The 22,572-nt window shown below is 43.6% G+C and overlaps 2 protein-coding genes and 1 long non-coding RNA gene across 9 annotated transcripts in view; 1 reads left to right on the top strand and 2 right to left on the bottom strand.

Moving 5' to 3' along the window:
* Window positions 1-186: 186 nt before the first annotated feature.
* Window positions 187-5,943, bottom strand: rps3a (ribosomal protein S3A). Its single transcript, XM_052083702.1, has 6 exons — window positions 5,777-5,943; window positions 4,137-4,240; window positions 3,166-3,353; window positions 857-1,065; window positions 662-771; window positions 187-362 (listed from the first exon to the last, which is right to left on the bottom strand). Exons 1-6 carry the CDS (start codon window positions 5,836-5,838, stop codon window positions 235-237), a joined length of 801 nt encoding a protein of 266 aa, XP_051939662.1. The 5' UTR covers window positions 5,839-5,943; the 3' UTR covers window positions 187-234.
* Window positions 5,944-8,494: 2,551 nt separating this feature from the next.
* On the bottom strand, window positions 8,495-10,561 carry LOC127612879 (uncharacterized). The gene is made up of 3 exons (XR_007965993.1): window positions 10,430-10,561; window positions 9,313-9,454; window positions 8,495-9,211 (listed from the first exon to the last, which is right to left on the bottom strand). It is a non-coding gene; the product is annotated as an uncharacterized LOC127612879 (long non-coding RNA).
* lrba (LPS responsive beige-like anchor protein) overlaps window positions 10,526-22,572 on the top strand; it is a 177,564-nt gene continuing 165,517 nt past the window's right edge. For 5 of the 7 annotated variants that reach the window (XM_052083595.1, XM_052083597.1, XM_052083599.1 and 2 more), the window contains exon 1: window positions 10,526-11,364. In XM_052083595.1, the coding sequence (XP_051939555.1) occupies window positions 11,215-11,364 (150 nt within the window). In that variant the 5' untranslated portion in view covers window positions 10,526-11,214. The remainder of the gene's footprint in view (window positions 11,365-22,572) is intronic. The other 2 variants (XM_052083600.1, XM_052083601.1) reach the window with 1 other exon arrangement.

Raw genomic sequence — 22,572 nt, forward strand, 5'->3', positions numbered from 1 at the left:
ATTTACAATTTCTCGAGCATTCCCGGAGCGGTCCTTGTTGTCACGTAGCATTTAGTCTATTTTACCTGAAGTACAAAGAAATATATTTTTTAAGACCACTAAAAAGAAACGTACTTTTTTTAAAGTATGCTGACACATTTGGAGTTTCGTGCTTTCCATTGAACAGCAATGACACGCAAGTCCAAGTTTGGTCATTTACATTTTTTAATTATTAAATCTGTCGGGCATTTATTTTTAGACGGTCTCCTGGATGGGGGGCTCATAACCGTCGGCCCTCTCCACCTTGGCTCCGGTGTCATCTCCGGATCCTTTGGCAGCGCTGCTTGAACTGCCCTCGCCGTGGAGCTCCATCAGTTTGCCCACTGTGGGAGGAACATGGGCATTTAACAACCAGAGTGGACTAAACACCATTAATTTAAATTGAGATGGTTAAAAAAAATGGCAGAAAGGACCAGCTCTGGGCACCTGTAGATCCCCCTACTTTAAACCCATTGTGTGTGTGTGTGTGTGTGTGTGTGGGGGGGGGGGGGGGGGGGGGGTGGGGGGGGTGGGGGGGGGGGGCACTTAAAATGTCCAAAAGATTTGCAAACAAGTGATGTGACCTTTTCTGTAATATAAATTTCCTTTTGCACTGGATTCAGTTTGAGAAATCAAGTCTTACGTTCAAACTTGGGCTTCTTCAGCATTTTGACCTTGCGGACGTAGACATCATGAAGGGGGTAAATGGACTGGCAGGCCTTTTCAATGTCCTTGCCAACGCTGTCAGGGATCCTGGAAGAGGGAAAACAAACACACCAAAATGTCAGTTTAATGAGGTATGGCAAGAACTCCGAAGCCTCAACTACGCGCCACTCACAGCTTGTTCACGACCTCCTTCAGGTCATTGGTCTGCACCTCGCGGGTCATGATCTCCACCATCTTCTTGCGGATCTGGCGCACCTGCTGGTGCTGGGCGTACGAGGTCTTGCGGATCTGGTTGGTGCGCTTCTTGGTGAAGCCCACGCAAAAGAGACGCAGGAGGTAGCCGTCCGTGGTCTTTACCTCCACGTGGGCCTCAATCATGGTCTGAGAAAACACCCTCATGTTTAACCCTCGTAGTGCACCGCATGCGATATACATAAAATGATGTCTTTGAATCAAAGGCATTCAGAAAAACACAAGAGAGCTGAAACTTGCGGCGGGGTTCTAAAATGGCCTAAATTTCATGACGCCACCGTCTGATAATTCTTAGGAATTTCAAAAATAAAAAAAAAACGTTTTGATAACTTAATCTTCACAATTTACATATTTTGCACCATAGAGACCCATTATAATTCATATTTTTGAATGCATCGTAAACCTAATGTGTATACATGCATTTCACGCGATTTTTACGTCAATCGCTTTGTTTTCGCTTGGACAGACGCAAGCATGCCACATTGTTGGGTTGAGGTAATTCCAATTTTGCAACTTTAGGTGGCGTCAGAGGATCGCAAATGAGTTTGCCTTTTTGCAGCAGGCTTCAAACCGATCCATTCTTACATGAACAATTCCGGTCGGGATTGTTAGTAGGGCTTGGTTGGGACCTCCAGACACAATTTTTATTTTTTGCTTTTGCAAAAAATTAAGTATTGTTGGGTACCCAGCACCTGGGTGTACCAAAACCGCCATCGAAGGCCTCGCGGGGCATTTTTGCATGACCAAGTCCGGTCCTGATAGTCGGGCTTGGTTGGGACCTCCAGACAACTCCTTTTATTTTGCAAAAAAAAAAAAATGGGGGGGGGGGGGGGGGGGTGCCCGGCGGGCGAGCGCTGTGGGCTGGGGGCGGTGAGCAGGAAACCGGCCTCTTCCCCGCCCGTCACACCACGCCCCACGCCTCTCCCAGCGGCAGCTGTAGGTCGGGGCGGGGGAGTAGGAAACCGGCCAATGATTCTTTTTCTGAATTCCACTGATTGGTCCGTTTCGGCTTGGTTAGGTAGCGGTGATTCGTATCCGATCAACCGGCACAATCACTCGAGTGAGTTAGACGTGAGAAACGGACATGGCGAAAACGTGCAGCGGAATGGAGGTGCTTGATGCCATTTGGGAAACCGATAGCGATGGTTCGGATTCGGACGCTTCCGAAAAGGAATCGTCGGGGGAATTCTGACTCGGCAGAGGAGAGCAGCCCCGTGTTATAAATTCTACATGGTTGTTGTGACTTTTCCTTTTCAAACTTTGTTTATGGATAGCTCTGATGCCACTGAACATTTTGAGTGGTTGAAAGTAAAAAAATATTCATAAATGACTTGGTTATCACACCTCAATACATTTACTAGAAATTGTACATATCCATGAAAACGGCACTTCTATAAAAAATTTGTTTTCATCCAGAATTTTTTTTTGATAATTCTTTGACATTATCAAGGCTCTACTTGTGTGATATGACATCTTCGAATTCCGTTTTATTTTTATAGATTTCTTTGAAGTGTAGGTAGTACAATAAAGGTATTGCCTTTATTGTCCATAAAGGGCAAAAAAATCCCAAAGAACTAATAAAAACTATATGTATGGATAGCACAGATGCCTCTGAACATTTTGAGTGTTTGAAAAAAAAAATAAAAATAAAAATTTTTTTATAACACAAAATACATCATAAAATTTGTAAAATGCGTAACTTAAGGCCTTTTTAAATATGAACACACAAGGGTTAAGGACTATGACACGGCTGCAATGATCGAGTATTTTGATTCTTGAATTGACTTTTCTATACATTACATCACAAACTATTGGACAAAACTATAAGCGTGAGTGTAGCTTTAAAAGATGGGTCATGGCCTGCTGAGTGATGCGGGAGTCAGCGAAAGAGGGGCAGAGTTGGCTGTTAACGGGACAACAATCGGCTCGTCTGCAAGTTGGGTGCCTGGTGATGTCTGACGTGCTGTTTGTTTGTATCTCAGTTGAAACCTGCTACTGACAGCAAGTTCAGTGGCCATGACCCACTGAGAACCCTTGCGCTCGAGAAGCTTCAAAGACAAGGTCCTCGAAGGAAAGTGACCACCGAACATAGTGTCATGGGCATCATCTGGTTGTAAGAGACTCAAAGAGTCACAGAAATATAAAAGTGGACATCTGTGAAGCGTTTTTTTTTACATGTCGAGATTTTTGCCCGTCAACAACTTTTTGAACAACTACAAAAAAAGTTACCTGCCACTTCTTGACCATAGAGCACATCTTGTCACGGGTCAGGTCCATGCCATGGAAGTTGGTGAGGCAGTTCTTGCCCTGCACGTCCTCCGTGATCAGCTTGAACTTGCGGAAGGCCACCTCGTCGTTTTGCAGGTCGGCAAGGCTCACCTCGAACACACGACCCTTCAGACCGTCTGAGGCGATTCCTGGTAGAGTGTAAAGACACGGCAGAATACAAAAGGTTTGAGGCCATCTGGATGACGAGTAAATAAAAAAGGCAGCAATATGACATTAATCACACAGTCATTTGGGACCCAAACAAGTTGTCATAATTTGCCTCTCAAAGCAAATAACGATATATTTTGTTATTTAAAACCAGAGTTGGAACTGCGTTCACGAAGCCTCTTAGCCAATGTAGCTAAACAGGGAAGAAAAAAAATATATCTCCAAGCCACACTAAAGTGTAGCCACGACATTACATTTTGCCGCTGTATCCTAAATAAGACAAAACATAAGTTAGACATTTTTTTCGGGTAGTAGACATAGCTTGATTCCTAGCTGCACAGTGTGTCGAAACGGGCCACGGTATCAGTAACAAAGCTGCTCCTTGGTTGCGTAACATTTCTGTCATCTTCCAGCACAAGCCATGGTCTGTAGAGAACTTTTACAGTGTGAGAAGGATCTCATTTTTTCAATGGTATCAGCCGGGAAAGAGATACAATGTCATTGCCAGGGGATCAATTGGAATGCGATGAAGGGCAGCATGACTCAATACTATAAGAAGGAAACCGGTCAAGGGGGCTCAAGAGGCAGACAACTATTTCAATCGATGCAGGAATTTCTGGCACGTACATCTGATAATCTCCCAAACGCATGTAAAAAAATGTTTTGATTGATTAAACCAAGGTGGCACTTTAGACATTTATCCCCCCAGTCTATGTAATATTCAGCAATAGAAGAGCAAAACAAAAAAACAAAAACAGGCTTACTGGTTCCCTGAGTCCTGGTGACCAAGGTCTTGCCAATATTGCGAATGATGAACATGGCTGGCGCCTTGACATCGTACCAGTCCTTCTTGGAGAAAGGGTCCACACTGAAAAAATTGACAGTTTGTTTTTATTCAGAAAAGTTTTTGCAGTTGCAACTTTTATCTTATTTTGGGTCACTTCCAGCTCTAAAAGCTGATATCATCACAACTGCTATGGGGTCAACGTTGCACTTGTGTTATTTTTCCAAACTGCAATTGCTTTGTATTTGAAACAGTTGGAAGTCACGTTGTAAAGCTTCACTTTCTATCCCCTTGCCTATGTATCGAAAAGATTGTGGTTTTCCAAAACATACTGCATCATTTGTAACCAAGTACAGATGATGTTGCTATAGGCCAGTGGTCCCCAAACTTTTTCCTGTGAGGGCCACATAACTTTTCCCTTCTCTGATGGGGGGCCGGTGTCAGTTTGTAACATCAACGATCGTAGGCTAGCTTAAAATTTTATTGTTTCCCAGAAAGCCACACATAACCAAATAACCCTTTCCAGGTTCTTTACAGAAAAAAAGCCAGGAAACAAATAACCCTATTAATGAAACAAATAACTAAAGAGTTCTTCACAGAAAAAACAGGAAATAAATAATAACTAAACAACTCTCTCTCTTTATAGCACCTTGAAATCCACAAAAAAAGAATTCTGCCATCTGGAGACCCCTGCTATAGGACTTCATGTTATATATTATTGTCACTTCAGAGATGTTTTGTTAAAACGAGGCAGGCTTTTGTTTTTTTAAATAAGCAACGCAGTAACATGTTTTTAGGAAAAAAGTGACAAGTCACAAGAGCTGGGCATACACCCCTATGTGGATTCCCCAAACGATACAATCAATACCTCGATCGAGCTAGTTAGCGTGCTTCTTTGTCAACAAAAATGATTAGACAACACTTCCATCTCCTTCCCCCATCCTTCTCCGTTTCATTCTTCAATTATTCAATTACTACCTTCCATGTTTCAAGTTCAGAACACCCAGACAACTAATGCAGGCATTTCATATTTACCTCCTTGCACATTGCATTGCCTTTACACACCATTCCATTAGTCAAAACATTGATGTTCCTGAATTAATATATATACATAATTGCCAAAGACGTGTGTTCACTTATTTCCTACATTACACCGGTGCATTCCGACTGCAAGTCTCACATATCAATTAATTCCACAGCATAGTAATTCAACAGTAGTCGTTTAAGACTCACAAATGTGCAGATTATGTATTACACGTTCAACTCGTAGGTAAATGGGACGCCGACTAACTCCGTGCTAACATGAGTTAGCTTCAGGAAACGAGATAAACTTGTCAAACCCAGCAAAACGATTAACCCAACTTCTCGTTATCACTACGCGGCCAATAAATAATTTAGTTACCAAATTAACCAATATTTAAACCAAATGCATCCACGGGCACGACAAAAGAAAACCTCAAGCCGAAGCTCGAACGGCACAGGGCCGCAACGACCACAGTAGCCGAAGCCTTACTTATCCGCCAAATATCGTGCTCATCCGGTATTGTTTTAGTGAGTTTTCGGTCGCGAACTGAAGTGAACGGTTTCTTTAATGCACTACTATCTGTATTTCGTACTTACATCTTCTTTTTGGCACCCTTTTTGCCGCCTTTGGTCAGCCTCTTATTCTTGCCGACTGCCATGTTGGCTACAGGGAGTGAAAGAGGAGGAAAGGAGAAAATCGCGCGAGAGTTAGAGAAAACGAGATCGAGTTACGCGTTTGTGACGTCATCTCGCGACGCCTACTCGAGCGCACAGGCTGTACCGGCGACGTGCCTACGCGACCGCCACATTGTTGGGGGCAAGTTTTTCATCACAAACCAATCTACATGCATTCTATTGTAAAACAATTCTCGATTCAGGATTCTAGGCGACCCTTGTAAGGATAAACTGATTTGAAAATGGGTGGGTTTAAGCTTAGGGGTAGGGTTTACAAGGTTTAAAACTAGGGTTAAGGGTTTGCATATCGGGTTCAATACTAGGTATAGGGCAGTGGTCCTCAACTAGAAATGCTGTCGGTCCACTTTTTTTTTTTTAATAAGACCAAGGTCCGGTCCCATGCGCGGCGGTCATGGGGAGCAGGGCTATATGCCCATTTAGTATGGCCAAGCTTATACAAATCAACACTCCTCACAACCAACCAATAATGGGGTGCATGAAAATAACACATTTTCACTTTGCCAGTACACAGCAAATAATGAGAGGTATTGTGTTGAGGCACAGGAACTTGATTGTTTGTTTATTGAACATAAAACATATACAGTAATAATTTGACAGAAAATAAGGTAGATAAAAAAGTAAAAAGAAAGAAATCAGTCTTCAACACAGTTATTATGTTCAACTTTTATTTTGTAACTTTTATTTTGTTAAGTTGTGCCTGCTTAATAATAGAAATAGCCCTTTTAGGGAAATAAGACATTTTTACTTTAACTTTGTTAAACAGTAGTCGTCTTTTTTTCCCTTAATTTAACAAAAACAAAACAAAATACTAATTTTACCAAAATAAATACTAAACGTGAAAACAAAAATATCTTTTTCATTTGTACAATTCCCCTTTTCACATCCCCTCTGAAATCACTTTAAAAATATATCAGAAGAGGAGTTAAGAACCATTTTAAATACTGACACAAGGGAGCACAGGAATGTGCTTCCACTATAGGTGAATGCAATGTCTGAGGCATGCAAATATTATTTGACGCCATTGTGATGCCCATTTACCATGTTGCGGTGTTCTGCTATTAAACAGCTGCAAAGATCCCCGGGTAGACGGGAGCATAACTGCACACAATCGAAACCTCACGCGATTCGTCTTGTGTTGAAGTCAAGATGGCGCCCGAGTAGGCAGCCGTCAGCAAGTGCTCTCTTGAGCCTTGCTTTTTTTGTTGTTCTTGTGTTTCTTTTGTCACTTTGTGTTTGTTGTTACGTCGTGTGGACTTGATGTGGACCTTTTTTCAGCATTTTTTGGCCACGACATTCATCAAGGAGGAGACTTGTGCTTGGTGGTTGCGCCTTCTCGGCAGCATGGCTATACCAGCACTGTTTTTGACTGGAGGAATGTCGGCGCCATTTGACTGTCGTTGCTGGACAGTCCCGGGGCGCTTGTGTCTTGCGCCTGTAATGGGCAGCATTTTTCACAGCCCCGCTTTGTTCAGCAAGGAGAGATCGGTGCTGTTGAACGGTCTGCGGCTGGATGGATGGAGGTCTTGAGGAGCCGACGATGAGAAGAAAGGAGCGTTGGCGCGGAGTGCTGATGCGGATTTGGAGCTGGGAGTCGCGGCTTGGAGTTTGAAGCGGATTACGTGGGACAGGAGAAGTGAACTAATCTCTTTTCGTCAATGGATGCTACAGCTTTGTGTTTGCTTTCAAAACTTAGCTTGTAGCAGACGTGTGCACATTTTCAGCATGACGTCTCTGATCCACTGGAGAAAGGACACTTTGATCCTCTCCTCTTTCATCTATAACTGCTTCATATAACAAAGTGTATGCAGAAAAGTGGTGAAGATTGCACGACTGTCTCTGTCCTATGTGTTGTGTTGTTATTTTTGACTTCAAAATGGCGCCGCGAGAGTGGCTGCCTTTCCAGCAGCTCCTATTTTTTTTGTTGTTCTACTTCTTCCTTTCATAACTTTGCTGCTGTGAATCTGGGATTTCTCCATTGTGAGACTAATAAAGGTTTTCTTCTTCTTCTTCTTAATTGTCTGTGTGCGGCTCTCCTAGGCTGAAGCTGTGAGCACACTGTGGCGTCGCGCATGCATCTGTTTCCTGACACAATCATCCATTTTGAATGCGTGCGTATTGGGATAGACGCGTGCTGACGCGTATGTATGGGCACACCTTAAGTTCAGAGGAGCCAATCAGCGCATCGTATACGCTGACGCGTATGTATGGGCACACCTTCAGTTCAGAGGAGCCAATCAGCGCATCGTATACGCTGAAGCATATGTATGGGCACACCTTCAGTTCAGAGGAGCCAATCATCGCATAGTTATCGCCGACATGCTCTGCTCAGCCAGGGTCTCCAGTGAGTCAAACATTATACACACAAAGTCGCGCTGCCGCGGTCCTCTGCATTACGTCTGTTAGTGCATGCAAAGAATACAACGGATAATTTTAACAAGCGATCGCGGTAATGTGCAGATTATAGTCCACAAATATAAAATGTATAACGTAAAAATCACTTTATAAACTATTATTTCATACAATTTGCCGAGGGTCCGGACAGAGGAGGTCGGCGGTCCGGACAGAGGAGGTCGGCGGTCCGGTCGTGGATCGCGGTCCGCCAGTTGAGGAAGGGGTATAGGGTTTTAAAAAAGGGGGGTTAAAATAGGGCTAGAGTTGGGAACATGAGTTAGGGTTTTAAAGTATAGGGTTTAAAACTAGGGTTAGGGTTTCAATGTCGGGTTTAGAACTAGGGTTTATGTTTCAAAGTAGACTTACTCAACTGCAACTGTATACAACACAGGTAGGTATCCTTGTTATTCTGGTTTTCATGCCTTCTCCATACATGGAATGCGCTGACACTTTGCCCCCGATAGCTTAACGTCTCTGGAGGCACGCAGCGGGTGTGTCAGATTTGCTGTATCAATTGTTTATATCTTTGCTTTCACAGGTACTGGTCTGTGGGATCCACGTGGCAATTAGTAGCGCATGTTTGAAATTGGTATTGAGATTCTCGATTTTTTTTTAACAGAGCAACAGATTTGAAATGTTTTTAAGTTGAAATCGATTTATATTGGAATAATATTGTATCACGTCTGTTCCCATTTAAACTTCTTTTCAAAAAGTTTTGTTTTAGTCTGTTCAAAATGTTTATCCCGTTTGTCCCATGGCCTAAAAAATGCTATGAGTTTTGGTCCTCTGTACGATTGAGTTTGATACCCTTGGTAAGTCGTGTCAGCACAAAGGTTAACAATGCAGAAACAAGACAATACATGTGGATTTATTTGCTCTCCAGTTGGTCTGGTGATGCCAGGTGATGAGTCAACGGTCCACTATGTGACCACAGATGAATTACTGCTGTAAACACAGTGTTTTGTATGTTGATAGGAGGTCAACACTGAAACTTCAGCACAAGCTTCAAACTCCAATTCTTACTTGCTTCAAATCACTTGACTTACGTCAGAAGCAGCAACTGATTAATTGTTTTGAATCAATCACCTGACTGTTTCACGATCAGGTCAGATGATTGATAAATTAGGTGATTCCTTTCCGCAGCCATCACGGATGCTACTGGTGCAGCGGTACATGACTGATCCACCGCTGGATGGGAAGAGAAGAATCCCTTACTGGCTGAACCATTAAAATGTTTACCCTCACCTGTTCCAATGAGCAAAATATATTTTTATGCACCCCATAACATAATGAAATGCACTTCAGTAAAAATCTGTGTGTTGCCCATGCGACCTATCACCTTCAGCCATAGTTACAAAAGCACCCCCACACGATGACACCCCCCCCCCACCCCGTCCCCCAACACCGGCATTCTCTCACTAACAACACAATAAATACACGCACCAACAATGACGTTTTTGAACATACGGTTTACTTTTTCGCCAGGAGAGGTCACTGTAACTGACGATTGATGAAAATATTTTTAGAACTGGCCCATGTCCTTCAATCATTCACAGAGGAATGTTTATCCATCACTCGTATTTTTCCCTGTTAGTTTATGAGAGCCTGCTTTATCAGAGCCTTTTATGTAAAATACAGTGATGGTGGGATACTGCCGCTGCAGTGACTTGTTGGAGAATTGCTTTCAACACAAAAGGGTTAGAAAAGTGAGGTGTCAGAACTTACACTCAAGCCAGTTCTGTGCTGCCTTACATTACATTACAGCTCCTACTCTATTTTTGAAACACTACTTGAGCCATATTATAATGCTATACATTGCTCACTTTCACTATAGTATGTGTTTAAATGTGTTTGTATTGTTTTAAAGTGTGTTTAGTGAAGACTTTTTTGCAGTGCCATACATGTTATAAAACACGCCGAGAATGGAGTAAAATACGACATTTCTACATTGCGGATTTCACTTTCTACAGTGATGGTCTGGAACACAATGCCCGCGATTGACGAGGGGTTAGTGTTGTCGTAAATGCTGGATTGCCAAGTCACGATATCATTTCGATACACATATCATTTTTCCTCCTATGGGAAGTGGCACAAAGTACAAATTCGAACATGTAAATGGTGACAAAAGGACGACGTTAAAGAGTGTCGACCGCGTACATTCACCTGAGCCGCGCGTACCTGCCTCGCCCGCCACCTCTGGAGCGGAATCAGCCCTCTCCAACTCACTACTCGTCGCCGCGCATGCGCAAACGTCCTCACTCGAGGGCTTCCACTGTCATGGCGGTGACGGTCTGAAAGCTACCGGGGAGCGAAATCAGGAAGCGAAAGGTAGGCGCTGCGAGCAGCTGGGCGAACGCTTCACTCTCTTAGGCCGTCTTGAGTGCACTTTCTGGGCTCGTCGAGGCCACCGGACACCACCTCCCCCACTGCTCCTTCTCCGACCCCTCCGCCTGAGGCGGTGGCAGTCAACGTTTGTCCGAGCTTCGAGAGTTTGGCGCCGCTACCTGTCAAGTGCGCGGACTCCATGACAATAGCAACTTCCGCCGGTTGTAAAGTGGCTCTTCTTTGGTCGCTTTTCGAGGACGCGAACGTCGGCGAAGGGCTCGCCGTGGTTCTACCTGCTACCCGCGACCCTTTCACCTCACCTCGCCCTGTTTTTTCTTTGGACGGCATTAATCCGCCTGCGGACTATCAAGTTACGGACTAAAAGAAGAGGAATAGTTCGCGTAGGCATTTCACACCGCGGAGCGACAGTCTTTGTACTTTATTTGACTTTATTTATCGTGAATGGCAAGGCACTCTTGCTTATGTGCCTATCGACTGCCACCAACTAACCAGGGGAGGTACAGAAATTCCGCTCACTTTCCTCATTATCACCGCCGCCATTGGAGGTGAACAGGTGGCTTTACCTGTGGACGACACCTGCCCTGCGGGTCCCACCTTGAGCAATGGCGAGCGAGGAAACCGCGCCGGGCACCTTGCCGCTCAACCCCGCTGTGCCCATACGAGGCATCCGGATGAAATTCGCCGTGCTGGACGGCCTCAGGGAAGTTGGGGAAGTTTCCAACCGAGACGTCGTGGAGACTGTGTTCAACCTGGTAAGCTGATTATCCGGGCTCAGAATAGGCCCCAGGTAGCACCTTCATGCTGGGATAATTGTGACATGTTAGGGAAAAGAGCGATGTAGTCTCACAAAAAACACAAATTATGTCCACTCCTGCATGTTGGACTTTCACTGGACTCTTCTGTCACGCTGCTGTTCACTGTCAAATCCCATCAGCTGGTGGCCAACCTGTGCCCTCCTGAAGCGTTCTTGAGTTACTTAAAAGTTGCATCATGATTCTAATTGATCATTATTTTGATGTTTTCCACCTACTTTTTGGATTTGCACAACATGTTTCTTTGGGTAAGTGAGATTGGGTACATTCTAGAACATAGGTGTCAAACTCGAGGCCCGGGGGCCAGATCTGACCTGCCACACCATTTAGACCAGGGGTGTCAAACTCATTTTTGTCGCGGGCCACATTGTAGTTACGGTTTCCCTTGGAGGGCCGTTATGAATTTTGGGAAACCATATAAATGTTTAATCACCTCCACATATTAGATATACAGCTGGATAACTAGCTTTAAAATCAGAAGTCAAGAATAATGACTGTTATTGTGCATTACATATGACAATTTGAAATTTTGGTTCACACTTTAGCAAGCATCATGGAACTTGACATGCTTGATTTGCTTTCATATGCGACATAAAATGATGTGGGGCGCCAGATCCGGGCCTTGACTTTGGCACCTGTGATTTAGACAGTCTTGTGATGTTCTTGGGCGGTTGCACTGGATTAATCAAGATTCTTTTGACAGAAGTATTACAAAAAATTGAAACCTCAAAACCTGAACACATTTTTAAAATTTCCCTTCAAGTCAGTCAAGTGAAGTCAAGTCAAGTCAACAGTATTTATAGAGCACTTTCAAACAGCCATCGCTGCATACAAAGTGCTGTACATGGAGCGATTTAACATATACAATAAACAGTAAGACGAATCAGTAATAAGTAATAAGGCGGTAGAAAGCACCAAGCAGTAAAATCAAGAGCAAATCTAAGTCATGCTGAGTCAAACGCCAAAGAATACAAGTGAGTTTTGAGGAGGGCTTTAAAGATGGGCAGCGAGGAGGCTTGCCGAATGTTCAGTGGGAGGTCATTCCAGAGAGATGGACCAGCAACAGAAAAGGCTCGATCCCCTCTGAGCCTCAGTTTAGTTCTTGGTACGTCTAGCAAAGACTGGTCCACAGACCTGAGGCGCCGGGCAGGGGTGTAGGGGCGTATGAGCTCAGAGAGGTAAGGTGGCGCGAGATTATTCAGAGATTTGAAAACAAAGAGGAGGATCTTAAAAATAATTCTAAAATGAATGGGGAGCCAGTGAAGGGATGCCAAAGTAGGAGTTATATGCTCCCTCTTACGAGTACCTGTCAAGAGGCGAGCAGCGGCATTCTGTACCAGCTGAAGGCGCTTGATGGAAGTCAGCATTAGTCAATCACTTTTATGTCACCTGTAGGCATACTGCTGCTTAGTGTTTACAAATGTTGATAACATCGTCGATACGGTGGTTTGAATTTTGTACCAATCCATCATTATTTTCATAATTTATCAAAGAAGCTGCTGCTCGAGACTCTTATCCATAAGTGTTCTGTGTCACTTGTATCGGGGAGGACCTATAATCACAGACTGAGGCGAGTGAGTAATTATTAGGTTTGACGCGTGCAGAAAAAGCAATGTGGAAGCGGTAAATCGAATGTGACACGATGACTGGTGTCAGGATCCTCATTGCCAGGAGAAGCAAATCAGCCTGCGACATATCCAGGTCAGTGACAGTGTGTATGTACGTACGGTAGTATGTGTGCGTACAACCTGTTGGCCACTTCTCTTACTTCGTCTGGTGGCATCCTGACAGGATTCTCAAATTGGACGTTTCAGCGGGAGAGTGCGACAAAACGGGAACAGGGCGGCCAGTGTGAAGGACGACGTACAACTAGAGCTCGGCAGGAAGGGGGTGGTGGGATGGGGTGGCAGTGGTGAAGGTAGAACCTGCAAAACTGCTTTGTCACAGTTAAGAAGCTCGTCGCAGCGCGAGGCAAATGTATTTCATTAATAATAAGACATCAACTGGCTGGCGAGGCAGTATAGTGCAAGCATTATGGGTTTTACAAGACTGCTAAAATAGATCTTCAAAGAACCAGAGTCTTCTTTAGCTTTTCAAGCTCATGCCCGCAAGAAACGGCAAATTGGATGTAGCCTGTGAATCAATAAAGTGATGAAATATTGCAGTCTTAGTGCCTTGGAATACATTCCAGGACACCAGTTGAATGCTGATTGTTTCTTTAGTTTTCATAATTTCACAAAGAAAGTATTTGCGAGGAACACGGATAGAGCCAAGAGCTACCCAAATATAATATTAATTTTTTTGGCCTTGTTTTATAACCGCCATGTGTGTTTTTTATTTTTTTTTTAATGCACCTCACGCGCAGTCAAAAGTGAAACTGAAAGCTGTTTCTCTGCTGATGTAGCTAATTGTAGCCCGTGTGGTAGTCAACTTTTCCGTCACAATTATACTGTAGGCCCTAACGTTTATTATCATGTAAATACTAAAAGCTGAGATGGCAGGTAATGCCATTTGTGTCAAGTGGATTTGTGTATAGATTGGCAAATGTGTGGCATCGCCATCGAGTTTCCTCTGGGATGTTTTTCATGTTAGTGTACGTGCTAATACAATACAATACAATACAATACAATACAATACATGCTGATTTATATAGCGCTTTCACAACAGCGGCAGCTGTAACAAAGCGCTTAACATAATAGTTAACAAAGTAAAATAATAAACACAACACATAACATAAAACACGGACCGTCGTGCAGTCCTAACCACTTTGCCGTCACACGCTTTGTTGTTTGAAGCAGTTTAAGATGAAAGAGGACTAATAGTATCGCTAATGATACTGAATACTCTTTTGAATAACAGGAGTTCATGGTTGTGTACATTCTAGAAGCAGATTTTCACTGACCCTTTCCCATTTAAGTGCTATGTTACCATCTTACAGCACCCGGTTGGGTTGACTGTAATTGCTTCGATTGAACTGTATATAGTTTTCTCTCGCTATTCACGGCCCTGGTGCAAATAGCAAAAATATGAACGTAAATGTTCTTGTCGTGACTGTCTGGTTCCTGGAGTCGCTGTGCTCTGGTGTGGGAGATGTTTTCGATGGCCTCGACTCAAGCAAACAATTGTCTTTGCCGTTTTCCTCTGAGGGGTCATTTTTACGCACACAAATATGACTTAACTCACGAAAACAAGAACTTCAGTCGTGATGATGGTATGATTAGATTTTGTCAACGAGTGTCGTGTGTCTGGGTGGTAAAAAAAAAAGCATGATCTTCCACTCCCACGCCCTAATCACTTACTTGTGCTGATTATATGGAATCGACAGCACCTGCACTGCCACCTGTGGCCATCTGCCGCAAATGCAAACAAATAAAATAAACGTGGCTCCTACAGTTGCATATTAGACAAGGCTATGGCTTGATTAAATGACGCTTCTCTCACCTATGTAGTTATTGGGCAGCACAGCAATAATTTTTAAATTAGAAATGGCTTTGTCTCACGCAAATTGGAAAATACATGAATGCCAAACCACAGATACGCGGGATTCACTGAATATCACAAATTATGATTGCAACACCCGTACCACTTTCCTATTATTATAAGATTTGCCACCATCTTGTGGTATTTTAAATTGGTCTGTCTTATAGTTCTTGGTTAGTCTACAATGACATTGTCATCAAAACATAACCACTTGTTTCATCCTTTTAGAAGTATTCATCAGAAAATGTTTGCTCCTCCCACCCCTTTAAAATACTCTTAAAATAACTTTTTTTGGGTTAGCTCTCTGGTGTGTCTTGGCCAGTTGTTGCCCAAGGCAGTGTGTGCGTGTGCGCGCCATACCAGCGGCTTGTGTAGTTTACAAAATGTGTTCTACAATGCCTTTTGCATACCGTAAAAGTAGCCAAGCTGTATATGCGTGATTCTAGCGTCTGTGTAATGGCCTTATGTTAATTGCTCACCCCTGCCTACAGTGGCGGCCTCTTATGCCCTCCCGTGTTCGTCCTCCACTTCACGGATAAAGTAACTGCAAAAGACCAATAGTGACGGGAAGAGTCTCGGGTATGAGTCACTGCCCTACTTTGGAGCCATGTGGCTTTCGATCACCGTCAACCCGTTGGTACCGTGGTTTGTAGCATCTCTCTCGAACCAAAACTCACAACTACTATACTGTAGATGGCTACACCCACAGATATGATTTTTTTTCCATTGAATTATGTGCATATAACATGCCCATGAAAACATATTGTACCATACCATAAAATCAATACAGTACTATATTGTCATACTGGTGGTCCAGTGGTTAGCGCGTCGACCTCACCGTGCAGCGCTTGTGGGTTCGATCTCAGCTCCGGCCTTCTTGTGTGGACTTTGCGTGTTCTCCCTGTGCCTGCGTGGGTTTTCTCCGGGTAATCTGGCTTCCTCCCACATTCCACAAATATACATGGCAGGCTGATTGAACACTCCAAAAATTGTCCCTAGGTGTGAGTGTGAACGCAGATCGTTTTTCGTCTCTGTGTGCCCTGCGATGAGCTGGTAACCGGTTCAGGGATAGGCTCCAGCACCCCCTGTGACCATTGTGAGGATATATGGATCGGAAAATGAATCGATCGCGCTAACAATTACACCAAGGGACAATTTCCCGTATTCATGGAAGCTGGCGCGCATGTTTTTGGAATGTGGGAGGAAACTGGAGAACCCGGAGAAAACCCACACAGGCACGGCGAGAACATGCAAACGCCACACAGGAAACCCGTAGCTGGAATCGAACCCTGCAACTATGTACTCTGAGGCGGATGTGCTAACCAGTCCCCCACTGCGGTGCTAAAAAGAAGAAAAAAAAAAAACGACAACCATACCCTAAGAAGTACTGTATATATACCATACATCCAAACCATACCTCATCTTAATAAAACTTTAAAACGTTAAAGCTCATTTTTGGTAACTTAACAGTTTGATACACACGTTTGAAATAAGCTCTTTTCAACTGCCTTTATATTATTATTCATAATGAATTCTACTAATCTATGTGGAAATGCTGATCGCCATCATTTCTCACAATAACTATCAATGCTTTTAAGAAGGTAGGGTTGAGAAATATCCGCACACAAGACTTTATTTCTGAAAGGCGGCAACTGTCCACATTTACAAGTGGTCACATCGATGGCATGACAAGGAAATCACAATGTCCAATCAGTGCTGAGCTATTTTTAGGAGAGGCCCATGGGCATCCTATTGGTGAACTCTGCGCTACTCCTATCAGGAGGAGTGATGAGTCGGGCACTCTTTCCTTAAGGGACGATAGATGAATGGATGCGCCATTTTAATAGGACAAATTAATTAGCGTTTCTATCCCAAAGATGAAGACGATATTGCTCTCCTATCCGAAATTTTAAATCCATATGATTTCATGATCATATGAAACATGTCTTGAAAGGAAGGCACCTTGGAAACTAGCTTCCCAAACTCGATCAAAGCAGAACCGTTGGACTCTTTGTTCGCCGTGCAAAGGTCAACTTTGTCTCGCCAACCTCTGAGAAAAGGCCTCGTAAATGTTTGACTATGTTCATCAGCCAGGAAGTCATTTTATTTATTTGTTTTGAAAGTGTGTGTATGTACTGTAAGTGTGATAATGATATTTTTTTCTTTTATAGCAATACTTTTTTTTTTAACCAATTGGCTCAATATGAGACTTTTTTCCCCAAACATGGCTAGTAATGTCATTATTTTCTCTCCAGTGTGGCCACACACAAAATGCAACATTCCAGTATCTGTATACACCGACCGACCTATCCACCTAAGTTTGCGTTTTCACCCCAAACTACCCTGTTTTTCGTCCATTAAAAAAAACGCTTTACTTTTTGGCCTCGGCAGCCGATGTCACTTTGGACCAAGTGAAGGACAGCTGGCCTGACAGCTGGGCTCACGACCGATCTGTGGGGCTCCGCCGGAGTTTGACGAGTTATCGGTGTGGAATGCGGCTTTACCTGAAGGCAAGGACGGCGCCGCTAACCTCTTGAGTCTTGCTTTCTTTGGCACGATGGAAAGAGACTGCGTGTGAAACGACCCCATCGCATATTCCCAGTGCAGCATTCAGCTATTTTCTTTTTTTGGGGTGGGGGTGTGGTGAGATATTCTCATTTCTTTTTTTGCTCAAAAACTATTTGTTGCTCTCGTAAAAGATGGTAGAAGTACAGTGCACTCCGCTTAATAGAACACCGGTTATAAGAGTAATCCGCTTAATAGAGCAAAAGGCTCTGGAACGGATTTGCCTAATGCAATTTCCTATAAAGATACTCCGCTTAGTAGAACAGATCTCCGCTTAATAGAACAGGCCGTAAGCAATGAACATTGTAAACTAGTGGTTTTCGAAGTGTAGCTATCGCGATACTGTACCACTATCGCGAGAAAACGCGGTAGTTCTAGCCGTATACAGTAACAGGTAGCACGCGTCACTCCACACATAGACACACGCACGTCACAATGGCTTCAACTTCATTCAAGAGACGAGGGCTATCACCTGCGGATAAGAAGGACATACTCAGACGATACGATGCATTGCCGGATTCTCAGAAGGTACTCCCGCGGTTTCCAGGACTTCCCTCTTATCCAGCGCATTGAGAGGGAAGTCAACCGCAAAATTACGGACTCCTGTTTCCAGACAAAAGTAACGAAATTTTTCTCGTGATTTGAGATGTTTGACTGAAGTTGATTAAAGTTGTTGTTTTGTTGTTTGATTAAAGATATGGACGTCCACAGTCGAAATATCTCTTCTAACTCGTCAGCAGGGGTTTTTCTGCGTGCATAACTTGGTCGTCGACGTGTCTGAAGGTGTACCTAATAAAGTGTCTCCGGTTAATAGAAACTCCGCTTAGTAGAACAGAACTTTTTCTGTGATGTTTGACTCCTGCTGCATCAGAGTTCGACATCCCTCCGGCCCCTCTTTCCTTTTGTTGAATCATGCTAATGATAGAGGACGTTGTATTGGTCTGTCGTGTTGAAGAAGGAGCTGAGCCAAAGGACGAAGCTCTCAATTCACCGGTCGATCTACGTTCCAGCCCTCACCTATGGTCACGAGCTATGGGTCGTGACCGAAAGAATGAGATCCCGGATACAAGCGGCTGAAATGAGTTTTCTCCGCAGGGTGTCCGGGCTCTCCCTTAGTGATAAGGTGAGAAGCTCAGTCATCCGGGAGGGGCTCAGAGTCGAGCCGCTTCTCCTCCACATCGAGAGGAGCCAGATGAGGTGACTTGGGCATCTGATTCGGATGCCTCCTGAACGCCTCCCTGGTGAGGTGTTCCGGGCATCCCACCGGGAGGAGACCCCGAGGAAGACCCAGGACACGCTGGAGAGACTATGTCACCCAGCTGGCCTGGGATCGCCTCGGGATCCCCCGGGGAGAGCTGGAAGAAGTAGCTAGGGAGAGGGAAGTCTGGGCTTCCCTGCTAAAGCTGTTGCCTCCACGACCCGGCCCCGGATAAGCGGTAGAAGATGGATGGATGGATGCTAATAATAATCATACACCCCCCAGCTTCATTTTTGTGCGTTGAGAAAGTTTTAATTGAGCTGATTTTATTGTTTTTGGTATACATGAATCTTAATCATAAAACTTCTGGCCATTTGGTGCTAATCCAAATCAGGCTTGTTTGCCCTAGTTGTCTTCTAATGGGATTGTCCTCGCTGATTTAGTGCATGTAGGCAAATGTTAAGATAACACCATCACACAATTTCAAGAACTTTTTTTTTTGGTAATGTACTTTCCCCTAAAGCAAAAGGTCTTGTGCATTTCCATCCCTCACAATGAAATCAGCAGCACATGTTATAAATGACCAGAGGCATTTTGAGTAACATTTCCGAACCCAGGTGATCAAAGCCTTTTGATGGAGATAAGAATGCGTCCGCCGGGTCCCGGTGCACAATTTCACACACTTGCAAGGGAGAGGAAAGGCTCACTTCTCAGTGCCGAACAACAAATTAAAAATAAAAAAGCCTTCTTTTTTTCCTCTCCAGAAGTCTGTTTTGCTCCATCTAAACGTTTGTTGTACGCCGTAAGATAAGAAAACCGCTATTTGTCTCACAATGGAGAAATTCACAATTTACAGCAGCAAAATTGGGAGGAAGAAAGTAGAAAAACATGAAGTATTTGCATGCACAAAATAAAAAAATATATAAATGTACAAAGGTGATATGCCTCCTTTCCAAATAGCTCCTCACCCAATTTGAAACTATCCCTCAAATCCCATTTTGTTAGAGTTTAGTTATCAATATTTTACAATATAGTGTAGCATATGTTTTTTTCCAACCAATAAAGAACACAATCACATTTTTTTTTTGGTCAGTTGCGGTCGTCATTTCTTCGATTAGTGCTGTTCATACCTGTGCCGTAGATCGATTTACTCTGAATTTATACCGACTTTTGCTGGGTAATTTGTGTTTTTCTCAGAATTAAAAAAAGTCTTTGATAGTGATGGCATTGTGCTGCCTAAACCGGTGCTTTCCGGCCCTCCATCTTTTCTTTGTCGTCATTTAGCCACTTGATTCACTTTAGTAGGCACCAGAATTAAAAACGAACCAAGAAATTAAAGAAAACATCACACTCCCTTCATAAGTTTTGTGATATGATTTTTCTGTATCTGCAGCGCCAATCTTAAAGTCGATCGTGACGTTAAAAGTTGACACGCCAACGGGTAATGCAAAAGTGCCGCATGCATAAAGACCACACTGCGGCAGTCGGATGTGACGTCAGCCAACACGACGGCTGGAATGTCGCGCCCCCACCTGCGGCTTATCTGTTGGCCGTGGAATGAGCATTTCAAAACTCGGCATTCTCTCCTTACGCATTCGCTGCACGGTTACCTCAAAGTGTTCAACATTGGGCTTTTGCGAGAATCTCAACGTCCCATCGCGTGTCTAGACGGGCAGCGCTGGTCACACACCGCGCAGCGTAAATGTTAGAGGTTGCGTGCGCGTCGTTGGGTTTATGTGTTTGACATCCGACATCATTCGATGAAATCATAACCTCTCACATCAACTCACTTTTGATACCCCTGAGGTGAAATGAGGATGAAACTGGAATTGTCTGGAAAACATGATCGTATCAGGACGCACGAGTAATTTTCAGACCAGCAATTTTTCAGATGGTGTTTTGAGGCTTAATGTATGTTGTCACTGACACAAAATTGTCGGTGTTGACCCAGCAGTTTTTCGCCCTCTTAGTTGTTGTGCCAAGGTGACTAATGACATAGTTAAAAAAAAAAAAAAAAAGCAAAACACCAAAATGAATTTTCCCTTCATTAGATGCTGACTGATCCCAAAGATTGATGTCCAGTAATCCCTCGTTTATCGCTGCGGTTACGTTCCAAAAAGAACCCGTGATCAGTGAAATCCCCAAAGTCTTTATTATTATTTTTTTTTAACATTTATTACATTTCCAATTTTGTATTGACTGAAACCTTTTTTCAGGCCCAAGCATGTCAAAAAACAAACCGTTTCATTTCCAAACAAGTGACAGTTTTGAGAAATACTGTCAAGAACATTTTGTCCTGGAACTGCACAGCAATGAGGAGCGGGGGCCGTTGACAAGAGTTTTAGCCAATCAGGATGCAAAACACAACACACAAAAAAATAAACAAATAAATGAACCGCGTTCTAGTGAGGGATTACTGTACTCCAAGCTCCTGCGGGAAATTATTGATAATATAGGTGAATAATTTTAGCACAGTCACACTCGGTATGAAAAAATTATCAACCATAACAATGTCAGTTTGAATGACAGTTTTTAGTGAATCAGCACTCTGTCCTACATTCTCTGACTGACAGAGGCGACTGTACGTCGTGACACAGGAGAGCCGTTTTATTGTAACGCTCCAAGCTTTCTCCAGATTCCCCGTTCAGGATTTTTCCCAAGTAAAATGGTCCTCGATGACGACACGACACTTCCCTCGACCCATTACACGAGGAACAAAGAAAAGAGAAAGAAAGTGTTGGCCGCACACAACGCTACAACTAATTTTATTTTTTTTAAGCTGAGCAGTTTGTCTTGCAAATGCAAAACCTGTAGGTGGGATGTTGTTAACTGCCACTAACCGCCAGTGGAAGTAATAATGAGGGCGTCGAATGCGAAGGGCAATACCTGCAAAACTGGTTTGAGAGCCAACACAAGACAGTCGGCTTGAATTAGAACGGCTGCTGCTTCTGAATATATCATCCCGATATTGTGAATCTCATGCCCAGTAAACGCGTAGAGCTTCAGTGACCCGCTGGGTCAATGGCATGTACCAAACAAGGAAATTCTTTGTTTACTTTGAGATGGCATCGCCTCCTTTTTCCGACAACGCCTCTCAGTCCGCTCGCGCATTCTTCAGCGTGAACCTGACTAATGCCAAACATTTCATACCGCCTTGCCTACATACGAAGATAAAAGAAATCTTCACGTATTGCATGTTTTGCACAGCTTTTAAAAGCGAGCGTTCGGACTGCAAAGATGCCGATTTTGTTGGACCAAAAGAGAGAGAGAGAAGTGTCGGGACCTTTAATTTTGTTGGTGATGGCAGCCAACCCTTCCACTAAAAATGCCGCTGGATGTCAGCGATGTTGTGTTTTGCACCATTTGGTGCTCTCTTTTATGAATTTGGAGATACACACACAAATATTCTCCGTATTATTTTATATGAATGGAATGGGTGAATGTCGACACTTCAGTTGACATTACAATCGATACCGAGACTGCGAAGGGATTCAATTCACGCCGTGATTTTTCAGTCATATCGCCCAACCTCGCATGAAAGACGAGTTGTATCATGGCGTCTAGTCTCAGCATTCAAGAAGGCCCGTTTCCTCGCATGCTCTCTCATGCAGAATTGATTCTGAAAGGGTGTATCGGTTCCAGTCGTGGAACCATCCCCTTGCTGTGAAGTTGGCATTTCACATTGAAGCTCTTTTGAAGATATTCTTGGAAAGCTGCTGAAAGATGTTTTTTTTGTTTGTTAGTTATTTTTTTTAAATAGACCATTTCACATTGCTCCCCGCCTGCCATCAATGGCATTTTGCCTTAAAAAAAAACAACAAAAGAAATCCCTTGACCGTGTCAAATTTCCCAATCTGAATACAAGTTGGCGGCCCGGTGGTCCAGTGGTTAGCGCGTCGACCTCA

Source organism: Hippocampus zosterae, chromosome 13, assembly GCF_025434085.1.
Source record: "Hippocampus zosterae strain Florida chromosome 13, ASM2543408v3, whole genome shotgun sequence".
Taxonomy (NCBI): Eukaryota; Metazoa; Chordata; class Actinopteri; order Syngnathiformes; family Syngnathidae; genus Hippocampus; species Hippocampus zosterae.